The 15607-nt window shown below is 48.0% G+C and overlaps 1 protein-coding gene across 1 annotated transcript; it reads right to left on the reverse strand.

The window, feature by feature from the left end:
• Positions 1-6672: 6672 nt before the first annotated feature.
• LOC121045688 lies at positions 6673-12399 on the reverse strand. Its single transcript, XM_040498800.2, has one exon. It carries the CDS (start codon positions 11213-11215, stop codon positions 6902-6904), a length of 4314 nt encoding a protein of 1437 aa, XP_040354734.1. The 5' UTR covers positions 11216-12399; the 3' UTR covers positions 6673-6901.
• Between the last annotated feature and the right edge of the window lie 3208 nt (positions 12400-15607).

Consider the following 15607-nt stretch of genomic DNA (forward strand, 5'->3'; position numbering starts at 1 on the left):
CTTTGATGACAAGCGCTTCGTGAATTTTCCTAGTTCAGTAGGGAAATTCACGAAGCGGGTGTCCTGAAGACGAGGGTAGTGCCGATATGCGTATCAGTGAGCCGTCTGTAGCCCTGTTAGATCAGAGCATGTAATTTTTAGAGAGAGAAAGAGATAGTAGTGGTGGCTGATGGTGATCTGGTTTTATTAAAGTATTTAGGCCAGTGTGTGTCTTAAGAAACTTTCAGTTGCGAGTGCGTTCCGTCCTGTCGTTCTTCACGTTGTCCCCGTCCTTCGGCCCTTCGATCCAGTAATGAACCACCTAGCCTAACTGAAAAAATTGTTCCTTCCAAAAAATTCTCGAACCAAGTCTCAGACAGGAACAAGGTGTAAAGTTGGGCGAGTTGGTTGATGGTCATATATGGGTTAAAACAGCGCAAAAAAGACGAAGGACCAGAAGAAGGAAGCACACAGACACAGCGCTGACTCACACCTGAAATATTTACTGCTACGCCATTCAGCAAGTAAACTTGAAACGAGACTAACATACAGGCAATCGGCCCGATCCATACGTGTAGCCACGTGTCGGCTTCAGTGGAGGATGACGTGGTATCGGGCCAACTGACTGGATGTTTGTCTCGTTTCAAGTTTAGTTGCTGAATGGCGCAGCAGTAAATAGTTCAGTTGTAAGTCAACTGAATTAATTATATTGCCCGATTACCTGAGAAGAAAAGTAATTTGCCGCTGCTTGAAAAAGTAACCGTTGCTTTCCCGATTGCTTCAAATTTAAAAAAAAAAAAAAATATATTCTGTCAGTTTAAAAAGAAGCCCTTTGTATAGCCCATCAATAAATTAGGATCACCGAATAAAAAAAAAAAAGAACTTTTTTTTTTTTTAAATAAGGACATTGGCGCAGGCTGTCTGGCGAACGGTCATAATTATAAAACCCCGAGACAAGGGGAAAAATGGCTGTGTCTGTGTGTTTCCTTTTACTGGTCCTTCGTCTATTTTGAGCTGTTTCAAACCATCCTCACACAGGAGGATGGTTAACCGATATTTTTGGATTAACGAGATAATGCTTATAAAACCACGAAACGAGAAAAAAACAAAATGAAAAGATAAAAGATCAACACAACGACGTCTCAAACATTGCTTTGTTGTCCATTTTTCCTCTTGTCTCGGGGTTTTATAATTGTGACCGTTCGCCAGACAGCCTGCGCCATCGTCCTTATTTAAGAAGATAAGCTTTTTTAATCGGTGATCCTAATTTAATGATGGCCCATACGAAAAGCTTATTTTTCAACCGACAGAATTTTTTTTTGTTTCGAAAATTTGAAGTAATCGGGAAAGCAACGGTTACTTTCCGGTTCAAGCAGCGGCAAATTACTTTTCTTCTCAAGTAGTCGGGCAATATAATTGAATTCTTTGTAACCGAAAGTAATTGTCAATGTAATCGATTGCTTTTTTCGAGTAAACTCTACGAGAGTGGCTTTTTCACACGTCCTGGGCATGCGCAGTAGACTCTCTTCTGCAAAATATGAGGCGCCGCGCGGGTAGCCATTTGATCATACGCATTCGATCCTTATCCGCAGGCTTTGTGTCCGTATCCAAATCGCAATAAAAAAAAAAAGAAGTGATCGTCATTGAAACGTTATATTTGTACAAATAAGTCTTCGAGTAAGAATTCGATGAAAGTAACTTTATTGTATCCTGTTTTATCGAATTTACATTATAAGCAATCATTCATCCAGAGACACTTCGCTTCGCTGGAAAGATGATGGCAGTTATAGGACTGTCCTGGGAGGCTCCGGCACTCTGGCCATAAAATGCGCTCAGAAGTAGGACTTTTTTTAATTTTTGTTTTGGATTATTTATTTTAAGCCGACGCGCATTTTCTATACATACAAATTTACAATAGGCAGACTAATAACATTGTGTCATTTTATTTATGTCTAACGATAAAAAAAGTGCAGCGGAACGCCGGCCACTTCTAAGTACACGCATACGTGGCAAGACGCGAGCAAACCACTGGGAAAATATAACGATATTCGATAACGGCGACACCTAACGGTTTCCGTTCTTAACGCTAGCCAGCAACTGCGTGCTCCGAACCACGTACTTAGCAGCAGCTCTTCATTTTTCGAGAGAAATATTACGCACACGCTCGAACACTCGAGGTCGCTGTGTAGACTTGTCGAGGTCGCTATGCAGAAAAAGAATACCGTAAACAATCGACGGATTCAGACTGTGTCAGCTGTCTTGAATTATAAGGCCCGCTTGGGAGAAGTTTCTTTCTGTCGGTGCACTTGATGCTGGGACAGCATGCACCAACTGCGCCGCAAGAGTGAGGTACAGAAACACGTACCTCACCCTAGCGATAAGACGCTTTCTCGACTTTCTTGGGGCTTGTACGTTTTGGGGTTTCATTTCCCAAAGAACGTTTTCTGTCCTTTCTCTGCCAAGCAAGCGCACGCTTTCCCAAGACGTTTGATGTCCCTAATTGGTTCAGTTTTTTAGGGAGAACATTTTTTGGCGAGATATAACGCCCTGAAGCAGGGCTGCACAATTCAAAAATGACGCGGGCAAAAAAATTGTTTCTGGGGAACTACGTAGGTTTTTAATAACTGGCGGACATATTTTCAATATCTGGCACCATCGCACTAGTTGTCGTCTTGAGCATATCTCGCAGTGACATGGCAGTGACCTGTCCGCGGACCACACAGGAAGTGCCCGCGTGCCGCATGTTGTGCACCCCTGTTCTAAAGCGATCTTTGGTAGAATCCGGTCTTTCTTTGCGTAAAGAAGAATGCTCTCCTTGTTTGACTACTTTTTTTCTAGGCCAGTTTTTGCTCCCGCAAAACATTTGACGATGCACTTCGTAGTATATCACTCACTTATTCACTCTACACACTGCGTGCGCACACGTTCATGGGCCAAATCTGATTCGCCAAATCTGATTAATTTTTATCTGCAACCGCCAGTTGGCTGCAGATATCCGCAGATATGCACGGCTCTAACAAAGCGTACAAAAAGTGCGAGGCAACACAGAAGAAGGTTTTTTGCTAGACAATTCTCACTTTTCGTCCCTGCGTGTCTTGGCATAAAACATCCCTATAAATCAGAACCAACTGGCAGTCTAATACCCTAGCGACACTAGCGTTCTAAACTGTCATTAAGGCAACGAGGGTTGACTCAACCGCGATCGACCGAAGTTACACGGCGGCTCCAACTGTTATTGAGCCGCTAACGATCAGTGAGTTCAGCTTAGCTAGCCTTCCTCATTTAAGTGATGGGGGGTTCGCCCCCCGTGCCTCCTTTATAATTTCTGCGCCTGGCAAAACGCCCTCCAGAAGCCGTCGGAGCAGCACTCGTGGCGACCGCTTGAGGGCACTATGTTAAAAGGGTTTAACATCATCATCATTATCTGGCGGGATTAGCGTCGTCTGCTTTGGCGTGGGTTGCGCGGTTTGTGCCTGCGTTCGGCATGGTCTGCGTTCGCTTCGCCACGAAACTTCGTTGAGATGGCCTACTGTTCTGTACGCCCATACAGATCGGACGGAAAGGAGCCTGTAGGGTTATCCTTTTATGAACTCCCCCCTGATGTTCGTCTAAGAGAAAAGGGGCTTACTTTCATCCGACGAGACCAAACTGGGGGCCAAAGCTGCTTTGTCATTTCTGGAGCAAAAAATTGGCCAATTGGAGCGCAGAAATCATCTCCACGGGGGTACAGTTCTCCGTTTATGTCTCATGTTTCCCCCTTTTCATCCACAGGCGCACCTGTGTGTCTCTCTTTTTTCTTTTCTGTCAAGTCTTGCACGCCACAAAGCAAAGCGAATAAATACCATTTATATTATTCCCAGTAGGCTCATACTGCTGGAAGCTAAGGAAGGTGACCTGTTAACGCAGGAGTATATGGCAGGACAGCTGATCACGTAGTTAGCGTATTTTTGAAATGTGTGGCGAGAACCCGTGCGTGGACGTTCGCCGCCCGTGCCTGAGCTGCAGCCAGAGTTAGGGTGACGCGATGCTTCTCTCTATTTTCGGGAATCTGACCACCGTGTCCCGTTTTTCTTCAACATAACACACTGTAAACGGTGATTTCTTGCCGACACTCCTGAATTTAAGAAAAAAACATAGATCTCAAAGATACGTCTTTCATGAATTTCCAGACCTAGTGGCTTTCGATTACAGGAAGATAATTTCTAATCGTAAAAAGAAATAAAAAGTTAATTAACAAGTTCTAATTTATCTGGCATCGTGACGATTGGCACCTGCGTCATATATCCCCCGGCCGTGTAACTCACCTACACATACCGCATTAATGTACCTTTTATGTTTGTTTTATTTTAATATATCTTAAGATTTAAATTGAAGACCCTGCACATGTTACTTTCAGAGTTTCAGTTCTTTTCTTATATTTAGATATTCGAATTTCAGCTCATGTTTTTGGGCTTATCTCAAAGTAATGTCAGCGAGGTAAGCGCTTGACTCACCTAGGTTTTCTCAGGTATTCTAGCCGCACTTCTGGTAATAAGCAGACACGTTTTCTCAATTCAAGCGCCAATACGCAAAGATTATAATACCTCTATTCCGGAGACAATTCGTTCGTTTGTGGCCGAGAATAAAGGTTTGCGCCTTGCACTCTTTCTGTTGCTGTTAAGGGTTCGTTTTCCTTGTTTCGTGTCCGTGGACCAATAAGTCTCGACCAACGTTACTAAAACACTCAGTTGGGAAACTCCCATAGAGACAGCTTTGAAAAAGTGGCCCCAATCTGTCTCCGAGCACCGAGCTAATGACGAACACAACGCCACCATTTCTCCCGCAGCGGCCTCTCGAAGAACTGCACGTGATATACAGCGGTAGAGGTTACAGGGGTGCCACCGCCGTCTCCCTGGCGGACGCGCCGCGTTCAACTACTGACGTTAAAATGCACCTAGGTCAGGACGTGCTACCTGAAAGGCCCGCTGAGGCATGGTTGTATAAAAACAATATTAATTGTTCCGCAAAACTTTGCGAACTAAAGATGATAAAAACATCACGCACCCATCATTTGGTACTAAACTCCAATAAATTTCATACAAAAAGAATCTTTTCCGTTTGTTTTTACGCAAAAGCAGGCTTTCAAAAAGCTCAAGGTGACCACAGTACAGACAAACGATAAAGAGTGGCGCTCTTGTCGCATCTAGCTCGGTCTCTGTGGACGCCAGCGGCCCAGGTTTCGAAGGCGAGTTTCCCAACTGAGTGTTTTAGTAACGTTGGTCTCGACACAACCCTCTGCGTAGCTACCGCCACCTATGAGCGATGGCGGCACACAGTACCCAGCTCCGCTGCTCTTCCTTCTTCACCAGAGTGGAAAGGCTGAAAGTTTTTTTTTCTATTTTGTTTTACTATAGCAATGTGTATGTAGGGAATATTTGCGTGACGTCAAGATCCAGTGCGTGCCAGCAATCGATCATACCCGAGTGCAACGTTGGCAGTGCGCTTTGCGTGCACGCGCGCGGAATCGTGCGGAGTCGCATTACCACCTGGCGTTCTCTGCGTGTGTCATCTGGTGTCCTCGTAGCTCAGTTTTTTTTTTTTTTTTGTTGCTGTTGTTGTTATCGTATTTTTTGTGCTTTCAGGCTGTCACGAGTCCGGCGACGACGGAAGGTCATCACCGAGACATGACAATAAGGGGGTGGTCGTTCGATGCCCGGCGTAGCCGGTAAGCAAACGCAGAGAATGAGACGGAGGCGTGTTATAAGTTAACAACAACAAAACAGTGTTTATAGGCTCGAAACGAACATATAAAGGGAATTTAAAGTAACAGAACGTACATTTTACAAGACAGTGATGCTACGAGCGACAAACGTGTCGAGTTAAGCACAGAGAAGTACGTTACACATCCAGTTAAGTACGCGTGTACAAAGATCAAGACGAAAGTAAGAGTCCAATTAGCGACGGTCGAAAGGAAAAGTTCAAAATTGAAGCAACATACAGTTGACCGGGGAGCACGGCGGCAGTCCATCCACAGAGACGACACACGTAGAGCGGCCCTCGAAGCGGCGGTCCTTCCGGGGCAGCGGGTGGTCGGTCTGGGAGATGCGGTGCGGCGGCTCGGGTTCCCGGGAGTACGCGGCGGCGGCTTTCCCCCCCGAAGAGCGAACTGATGCTGGGGTCCAGTCGCCCTCTTTTTAACGGCGTCGGGCGCTCACGGCCGAGGCACTCGCGGACGCTTGTTCACGCACGGGGTCGGAGTCCAAGCAGCACAACACCAACAGCACACAAAGTAGTTCATACAAAAAGGGAAGACCACGTAGACACGGCACCTTTGACAATGCATGGCCGCCATGTTGAAGTTAGAAAAAGTAAGACATAGCTAAAACAGGAGGCCCCTACGCCAACAACTTCTGTCCTGCTAAGGGTGACCTTGCAGGCGAGAAAAGTTTACCAATACACAAATGGAGCTCAAGACTTTGGGCGCAGTGAGGGTGACTTTGAGGTTGAAAAAAGTAAGGAAGACACAAAACATGAATCACGTACACCCCCGCTCGCGAACCGCGAGAGGTTGAGCTAACTAGGAAGAAACTAACAGAACGAAAACAACACGCACGTACACGTGCCTTTGCAGCAACCGAACCAGCGACGGAGAAACATACAGGCTACAAGGAGAAATATGTGTACGGAAACGAAAACGCGTTATATTGAAATAACGTAATAAAAATAAATTACAGGATGCCACTACTTCTGTGACACGGCCCCCCACTTTCGGAATATTATCACATAATATTCTAGACCCACAGAAGTCGGCGCGCAGGCCTGTGTACTAATAAGAATGCACCACATAACCCTTGCCCAGACGAGCACACAAGTCAAATCAAAGTACAGATGTAGTAACATATTTAGATGTCAAAACAGTGCAGGCAAATAAAACGCGACCAGTCTACAACCTGCTGAGATAATCAGCTCCCATGTTTTCCTTGCCCTTAATATGCTCGACGCTAAACTGATACTCTTGGAGCAGCAAGCTCCAACGGAGGACTCGGCTGTTTAGCTGCCTCGCTTTTTGGATGTAGCTCAGCGGTTGGTGGTCCGTCTGCACTAAGAAATGCACGCCGTATAAGTAGGTGGCGAACTTTTGCACCCCCCAAACTAGTGCTAAGCACTCTCTCTCGATGGTGCTGTATGCTGCTTCCCTGGGGAGCAGCTTTCTGCTAGCATATGCGACGGGGTGGAGCGTGCCGTCATGCCGCTGCATTAGTACCGCTCCAAGGCTGGTATCTGAGGCATCCGTGCGCAGCACAAACTGATTGGAGAAGTCTGGGAGTCGCAGTATTGGAGGGCTTGAGACGCGGCGTTTGAGCTCCTCGAAGGCTTCTTGATGGGCCGACGTCCACCTAACGACGTTGTTGCCGCCCTTTTTCGTGAGCTGGGTGAGCGGCTCGCTGATTTTGGCGTAGTCGGGAATGAAGGCGCGGTAATACCCTGTCAAGCCGAGAAATGCTCGTACCTGTCGCTTTGTTCGCGGGGCTGGCGCCGCTTGGATCCTGTCGAGTGTTTTCCCGAGTGGTGCCAGTTCACCGCCGCCAATGCGATGCCCCAAGAACTCGATGTTTTCCCTTCCAAATTCACATTTGCCTGGTCGCACTGTTAGTCCGGCTGTCTCGATTCTTGCAAACAGCTGGCTCAGAGAAGTGAGATGCTCCTCCCACGTAGCATTGGCAACTAGGACATCATCGTAGTAGTGCTGCACTCCCGGAATTCCCTCCACAACTCGGTGCATCAGTTTCGAAAATACGGCGGGGGCTGTCTTTATGCCGAATGGCATGAAGCGGAATTGGAAGAGTCCCGACGTGGTTGAAAATGCGGTTTTGGGCTTGGACTCTTCGCTCAATGGAATTTGCCAATAGCCTTTGACGAAGTCTACTTTCGAGAAGTATTTCTTCTCTCCAGCCGCAGCGAAGACCGCGTCAGCTCGGGGCATGGGCTCCGAATCGGCAACCAACACGTCGTTCAGGCGCCGGAAATCAATGCACAGGCGGTTCGTGCCGTCCGGTTTCTTGACCAAAAGGACTGGAGCGTTGTAGGGCGACTGAGATTTCTCAATTATTCCGAGTCGCTCCATCTCCTGCACCTCTCTTTCTACGCCCTCTCTCGTCGCAAATGGAAGCGGATACTGCTTTACGTGGACCGGAGTGTCGGTAGTGAGCTCTAACCGGCACTCGGCCCAGTCCGTCTTGCCCGGGACGTCGGAGAAAATGCACGAGTGTTCTGAAATCACATCTCGGAGCTGTTTCTGCTGATCCACCCCCAAACAATCAGAAAGCCTCACATCTCGCTCGTCCTCGGATTGCCGAAGCGCTGGAACAGGAATGCCTCCATCGCTGTCCGAGTCTGTGACGCCGCAGATCGCCTGGCACACCCTTTCCACCGGTTGGCTTCCCCGCTCTTCGTATTTTTTCAGCATGTTAGCATGAAAAATCTTTCTCCCCCCTGCTGTCTCGATGATGTAGTCGGCCTCTCCCTTCTTCTCCTTGACCTCGAAAGGCCCTTTCCACTGAAGCAGTAGCTTGTTCTTATCGGTAGGCAGCAGAATCAGCACTTTGTTTCCTGGTTGGAAGAACCTTTCTTTAGTTTTCCGGTTGTACATCTTAGCGTAGCGTGCTCCGGCCTTCGCGAGCTCCTCGTGCGCTAGCTTGCATGTCTCTTCCAGCCGATTTCGGAGGTCAAAAACGTGGTGATAGGTTGTCTTCTCCTCCTCGTCGAGGTGGTGGTTCGTCCACAGCTCCTTCAGAATGGCCAGGGGTCCCCTCACATGTCGCCCATACAACAGCTCAAAGGGCGAGAAGCCCAAACTTGCCTGGGGGACCTCCCTGTACGCGAAGAGCAACGGCGCCAGGTAGCGGTCCCAGTCTCTCGGTTTTTCGGCGCACATTCTCTTTAACATCAATTTCAGGGTGCCATTGAATTTCTCGACCATCCCATTTGCCATAGGGTGGTACGGCGTTGTATGCAGCTGGCGTATGGAGAGAAGTCGGGCAACCTCCTTCATCAAATCGGAAGTAAAATTGGTGCCCCGGTCGCTTAGGACTTCGTTCGGGACGCCAAATCGAGAGAACATTTCTACTAGCGCCTCAGCGACCCTCTCCGTCTCAATACTCGGCAGCGCCACGGCCTCCGGGTATCGGGTCGCGTAATCCATTAGGGTCAGGATATACCGATTTCCATGCTTGGAAGGGGGCTGAATTGGACCCACGATGTCTATGGCCACTCTTTTGAATGGGGTTTCAATGAGCGGCGCCTTCCCCAGCGGCACACGGGTTACTCTGCCCTTTGGGATCGTTCTCTGGCAGATGTCACATGATGCGACAAATCTCTTCACGTCTGCGGTGATGCCCGGCCAGAAAAATTCCTCCAAAATTCGGTCCTTCGTCTTTTGCACGCCCAAATGACCAGCCATTATTCCGTCATGTGCAGTTTTCAATACCGCTTCTCGATGGCACCTAGGGACGACCAGCTGACGCACCACGTGTCCGGTTTTCTCAGTGTAGCTGCGGTACAGTAGCCTACCCTCCCGGTGGAATTCGATATTTCCTTCGGAATCCCTGCACGTCAGTATCTGGCCAATCTGAGAGAAGCACGGCCTGAGCGACTCGTCCGCTTCCTGCTCATCCGCGTAATCCCTGTTTAGCGGCTGTGCTGGGACGTCGGGGGCTTTGAGGGTTTGGAACCTTTGGGGTTGGTTCCTCATCTGCGAGCGCGTTACCACTGCTGCTACAGCTTCCTCATCAGCGGGCTCGTTGCTGATGGGTTCTTCCACTGCCGCCTTTGGGTCGTCGGGTGCCCTCGCGCCTTCTATATTTCCAAGGATTAGGTCATAGAGCGGCTCCGCCATGCAGAGCGCCGTGATGACCCCTGAATAGTACGGGGTGTCGATCTCCACCCGCGCTTCGGGCAGCATCCTGGCTGTTCCGTCGACTACATAAACGGGCCGGGTCTCTCCTGTGAGCTGATCGTCGCGGATGAGCTCTCGTCTTATAATCGCCGTATTGCACCCGGTGTCTCGCAATACCGAAATCGATTTGCCCTCATACGTTCCGGCGACCACCGGCAGTCCGTCGACTAGAAACTTCGGCTGTGTTATCATGACTGCATTCACGACGGGGATTCTTTCCCCATTCTTCAGCTCTAGGTAGCCGTCGCGAATGCCCTCCCGATTCGTCACCCCGACGGGGGAGTAAACGCACGATGCCTGAGGCCTATCGTTTGTTCCCGACCGGCACGCGTCGGCCTTGTGGCCCTTTCGCCCGCACTTGAAGCAAGTAAGGCCGTGGTTGTTAGTGGTGTGGGCCCGGCAGTGTGAAGCCTGATGCCCAACGCGGTTGCAAAGATAACAACGAGGCGCTGTTCGTTGACTGCTTCTTTTCTCGTCAGTTTCGGGCCTCCCGATATCATCTCGGTTATCCTTCTTTACTTTGGCGAGGTTAAGGCTTCCCTGCGCTTCTAAAAACTGGTCGGCTAGATCCAGCATCTCTCCCAACGATTTCGCCTTCCTTTCCTTCAGATAGAGCGCCATGTTGGAATGACACCCATGTAGGAACCTTTCCTTAATCAGGAGCTCTCGGAGGTCTTTGAACTCGTGTTTCGTATCGGACAGCTCGATCCAGCGATCGAAATAGTGGCTGAGACGCGCCGAGAACTGAGCTGCGGTCTCACCATCCGCCGGTTTGCCTGAATCGAATTTGTCCCGAAAGCCGTCCGCCGTGAAACGAAACCGCTTCAAAAGGGCTGTCTTTACCTTGGAGTAATCCGCTGCATCACCCGGCGGCAACCGCCCGTAAACACTGAGTGCTTCCCCGCTCAGACATGTTGCTAGAGCTGTAGACCACTGGCTCTCTGGCCACTTCTGGCTTTCCGCAAGGCTCTCAAATCGTCTAATATACGCGTCTAGGTCATCCTTCCGGTCATCGAACGGGATGAGAAGCTTGCTTGTGTTCAGTTTCAAGCTTGGCTCCGCGTCTTTTCCCCGGCTTCCTTCCTTTTCTCTGGTCTCCTTCTCCAGCTGCTGACACTCTATTTTCAGGCGCATAAGCTGAATCTGACGCTCGTCAGCCTCCTTCGCGGCTGTGCGCTCATCCTCCGCTGTCTGCCGTGCAAACGCTCGATCCTCTCGCTGTTTATCTTCTACCCATTTTCGGAGCTCAGCGCCCGCCAGGCCAAGCTGACTACCCATCGCTAGCAACTTCTCCATTTCCATGCTTCTATCTCCGAAACACTTTCAACAACTCAAACAGGCGCTCACAAAAGGAAATCCCGTTCATGCATCGTACGTCTCAAATAACGCGGCACATTTCCAGAACTCGTCTCCCTCTCCAGTCACCACGTTTCCTTCGCATCGAACGTCCTGTCGCGGACGCCAGTTAATTGTCACGAGTCCGGCGACGACGGAAGGTCATCACCGAGACATGACAATAAGGGGGTGGTCGTTCGATGCCCGGCGTAGCCGGTAAGCAAACGCAGAGAATGAGACGGAGGCGTGTTATAAGTTAACAACAACAAAACAGTGTTTATAGGCTCGAAACGAACATATAAAGGGAATTTAAAGTAACAGAACGTACATTTTACAAGACAGTGATGCTACGAGCGACAAACGTGTCGAGTTAAGCACAGAGAAGTACGTTACACATCCAGTTAAGTACGCGTGTACAAAGATCAAGACGAAAGTAAGAGTCCAATTAGCGACGGTCGAAAGGAAAAGTTCAAAATTGAAGCAACATACAGTTGACCGGGGAGCACGGCGGCAGTCCATCCACAGAGACGACACACGTAGAGCGGCCCTCGAAGCGGCGGTCCTTCCGGGGCAGCGGGTGGTCGGTCTGGGAGATGCGGTGCGGCGGCTCGGGTTCCCGGGAGTACGCGGCGGCGGCTTTCCCCCCCGAAGAGCGAACTGATGCTGGGGTCCAGTCGCCCTCTTTTTAACGGCGTCGGGCGCTCACGGCCGAGGCACTCGCGGACGCTTGTTCACGCACGGGGTCGGAGTCCAAGCAGCACAACACCAACAGCACACAAAGTAGTTCATACAAAAAGGGAAGACCACGTAGACACGGCACCTTTGACAATGCATGGCCGCCATGTTGAAGTTAGAAAAAGTAAGACATAGCTAAAACAGGAGGCCCCTACGCCAACAACTTCTGTCCTGCTAAGGGTGACCTTGCAGGCGAGAAAAGTTTACCAATACACAAATGGAGCTCAAGACTTTGGGCGCAGTGAGGGTGACTTTGAGGTTGAAAAAAGTAAGGAAGACACAAAACATGAATCACGTACACCCCCGCTCGCGAACCGCGAGAGGTTGAGCTAACTAGGAAGAAACTAACAGAACGAAAACAACACGCACGTACACGTGCCTTTGCAGCAACCGAACCAGCGACGGAGAAACATACAGGCTACAAGGAGAAATATGTGTACGGAAACGAAAACGCGTTATATTGAAATAACGTAATAAAAATAAATTACAGGATGCCACTACTTCTGTGACACAGGCACATGGCCAATTGTCACTGTGCGTGTTCCAATGCCCATGTCCTCGACTGAGCTAGCGTGCGTGATGAGAAGGGCTCTTAGAAGACGAGCACCCTCGAGGAACTTCGTAGTGGCAACGAGTCGGACCTGCTTGCGCGGAGTGTCGACAAACTGAGCGTGCAGCTCTATGACGTTTCAGAGGTAAATTGGAATCAACGATTAGATTATGCGTTACATGAGTATACGATCATTTCAAAAAGAACGTACGTCATGTGTCTGTTACATACATACGGAGAACATACGCATGCCGTACGCAGTGAAACTCTTTTATTCTATTTAACCGATTATACACGTACGCAGTGAAACTTATTTTATTATAGTTAACCGATTATAAATGTTCAATTTTTGTACGTAAATTAGTGAACGATAGTAGTGGTGTGCCTTGACAAGGGTATTAACCCTCCAAAGAATGTTACAATTGGGATCTTTAAAGTTGGCTTCAATTTCAAACGCATGTAAAATCCCCAATAGACCGATCTCAGCAAGCATTCGGCGTATGCGTGACGCCGCCATAACTTTAGTTCAGAGGAGGCAATCGGCAGTGCATGAAACTGTTCGTGTCCTGCACGCGCAAAGTTCCAGCGAGGTTGTCGCACGCGCAGAAGTTCTTTCGATGCCTTGCGGCAGCGGTGGCGTAGCCAAACTGGCTGGTCCTCCTGCGTTCAAGGCACATTTGTGAATAATTAACGTAAAAGGGTGGTCACGACAATAATGATAGACCATCTGTCAGAGGCTGGTTGCTTCGGAACGCCGAATCTAACCGCGAGCTTCGTGTCCGTGGATGTCGTCGGGCGGCTTCGCCAAAGCCTCTCGGTACGACGACCGGCCTATCGTTTAAAAGCTCGTGTCGTAAAAACTCTGGCACCGGCCTCGGCGTCGGTGGGGCTGAAAAATCCCATTATGCAACACGCGCAGCCATGTGTGACGCCACACGTGGCTCTGACGTCATCACCCTATCGACCCGCTGTGTTTGGCGGGGAAGTTTTCCGCTAATCATTGCGGAAAATTTTCTCTCCAAATTTGGCGGAACATTTTCCCGCCAAATTGAGCGGAAAATGTTGTCAAATTTAGCGAAACATTTTGTCACCAAATTTAGCGAAGCATTTTCCCGCCAAATTTGGCGCGAAAATTCAAATGAAAACACGCGACGTTATGTGACGTCGCGTGACACATGACTCTAGCGACTAGACCACGCACATACGCTCGAACGTCTTGCGAACGAGGGCGGGTTTAATCAGAAGGCTTTATGAACGCGGCTTGATGACGCTGTGCGTTCCACTATTAAAGGCCAAGCTTAAGCTTCCCCCAAGTTTTTCCCTTCCGCTGACTGCGTGTGAGATTCGGTACGAAATACATATTCATGTAAGGAAGTTACACTCGCAATTTACTTGTTTTTGAACCCCCCGCGTCGCAGCTAACACTGCACGACGCTTGCCGCGAATCGCTACTTTGACCATATCAATGGTTGCGGGAAGGCGTTTTTTATTCACCAAATGCATAGCTGAAAGCTTAATAAAAGCCTCTTATATTCGCGTTAACGCTTTCCTAGCACGTTTGCATTTACGATTTTACATTCATAATTTCGTAGTACAAATTTGGGCCGAGTTGTTCATATTCGTCCACTTTTTTCGTCCGCAACTTCCCTTAAAAAAAAGAAGAAAAAAAAAAAGTATGAAGTGTCTAGACATCTTTGTTGGGGACAAAACGCATGATCTGTTTTCTAGAGACCAAAGACTGGTACAGAATTTAGGTGCATTACCGCTCAGTATTTAACAGCGTATTTAAACGGCAGGCTGACCTCGAATGCATAGTCATGGCATCCGAATTGTTGTGGCCTTCTTTATCAAAGGCCAAGAACTAATGTTGAATCAATCCTTTCAAATGACTTTTTTGGTAAACAAAGAGAACGCTTTTTTTCTTAGGTTATGATTTGTTGTTCCCTTATAGTAAAGTGTATTTATACTTTTATGTTTGTGCGCGTGGTGGTGTTGTATATTTGCATATTCATCTGTATATTTGTGTATATTGCTATATATGTACCTTTACCACATTTATCCTTTAACCTCAGGTCGCTAAAAAATAAATAAAATATATAAATACGAACTCGCACAAAATTACCTTTTCCTTTTTCTTTGGAGATTATGTTCTCTCAGGAGTGTTTCATTTGTGAGGTTTTCAGGCGAGTGCAAGGGTGTACTTTAGCTGCTGTACGTTTCAATTTCTTGCCATTTCTTCTGACACGCGAAAATAAATTCTGAAGAACTTAAGAAAACTATGACATGTATCATAAATGCTTGACATTGTGATATCGTTCTTTCAAAATTTGGTGGAAAACGATTCAAACTATCAACGAGACAGCACGTGCTGTATTTTTACCAGTGCTGGTATTAGGGATGCCACTAACACTGGTCAAACGTCAAACACGAAATACGAACCTCCGTATTTCCTGAAAAGCGCCATATTTCGACTTCTGAAGGGTCTGGCCCGACTTCTTTACAAAAATTTCAAACTTCTTAAAGAAAAGAAAGCGAACCTATTCCAGGTAGAACGCCATGATAAGCGCCTAGCTAGCACACGTTTGGCTAACCTAAGTTCTTTACGTGTGCCTAATGCGGTTTTGCTCCAAGGAGTTAGTTGGTGCCAGTATAGTTTCCTTTGCCGTTTCTATGACTTTCCTCTGGCTCGCCATATATAATTGCCACAATGCCAGACGTGAGCCAAAGATTCCATGTACGAACCGAAGAAGCAGCAGTGAAGCCTAAATATGGCACTTGTTTGGCAATTTAGGCTTAAAGTTGCAAGGCGGAGACCAAACAACCATAAGCGACAACTCCGGCACTTCTTCGGCGATTTAGGCACAGAGGTGTCAGGCGACAGCCAAACTACCAGCAGCGAAGCATGACTTTGCCATTTCTTTGACAAATTAGGGTCAAGATAAAAAAACCCGGCTAAAGAAGGTCAAGTTTGGCTCTATAGAGCTTTTCAAAGCCCCACAATGCAATATATATATATATATATATATATATATATATATATATATACTGTCAGGTTTCAACGTCTTTTAAACACT

The sequence above is a fragment of the Ixodes scapularis genome, unplaced genomic scaffold (genome assembly GCF_016920785.2).
Source record: "Ixodes scapularis isolate PalLabHiFi unplaced genomic scaffold, ASM1692078v2 PGA_scaffold1__304_contigs__length_218370807, whole genome shotgun sequence".
Lineage (NCBI taxonomy): Eukaryota > Metazoa > Arthropoda > Arachnida > Ixodida > Ixodidae > Ixodes > Ixodes scapularis.

Excerpts from the sequence above, each read along its gene's own strand:
- LOC121045688 (XM_040498800.2), bottom strand. The coding sequence starts at position 11,215 with ATGGAAATGGAGAAGTTGCTAGCGATGGGTAGTCAGCTTGGCCTGGCG.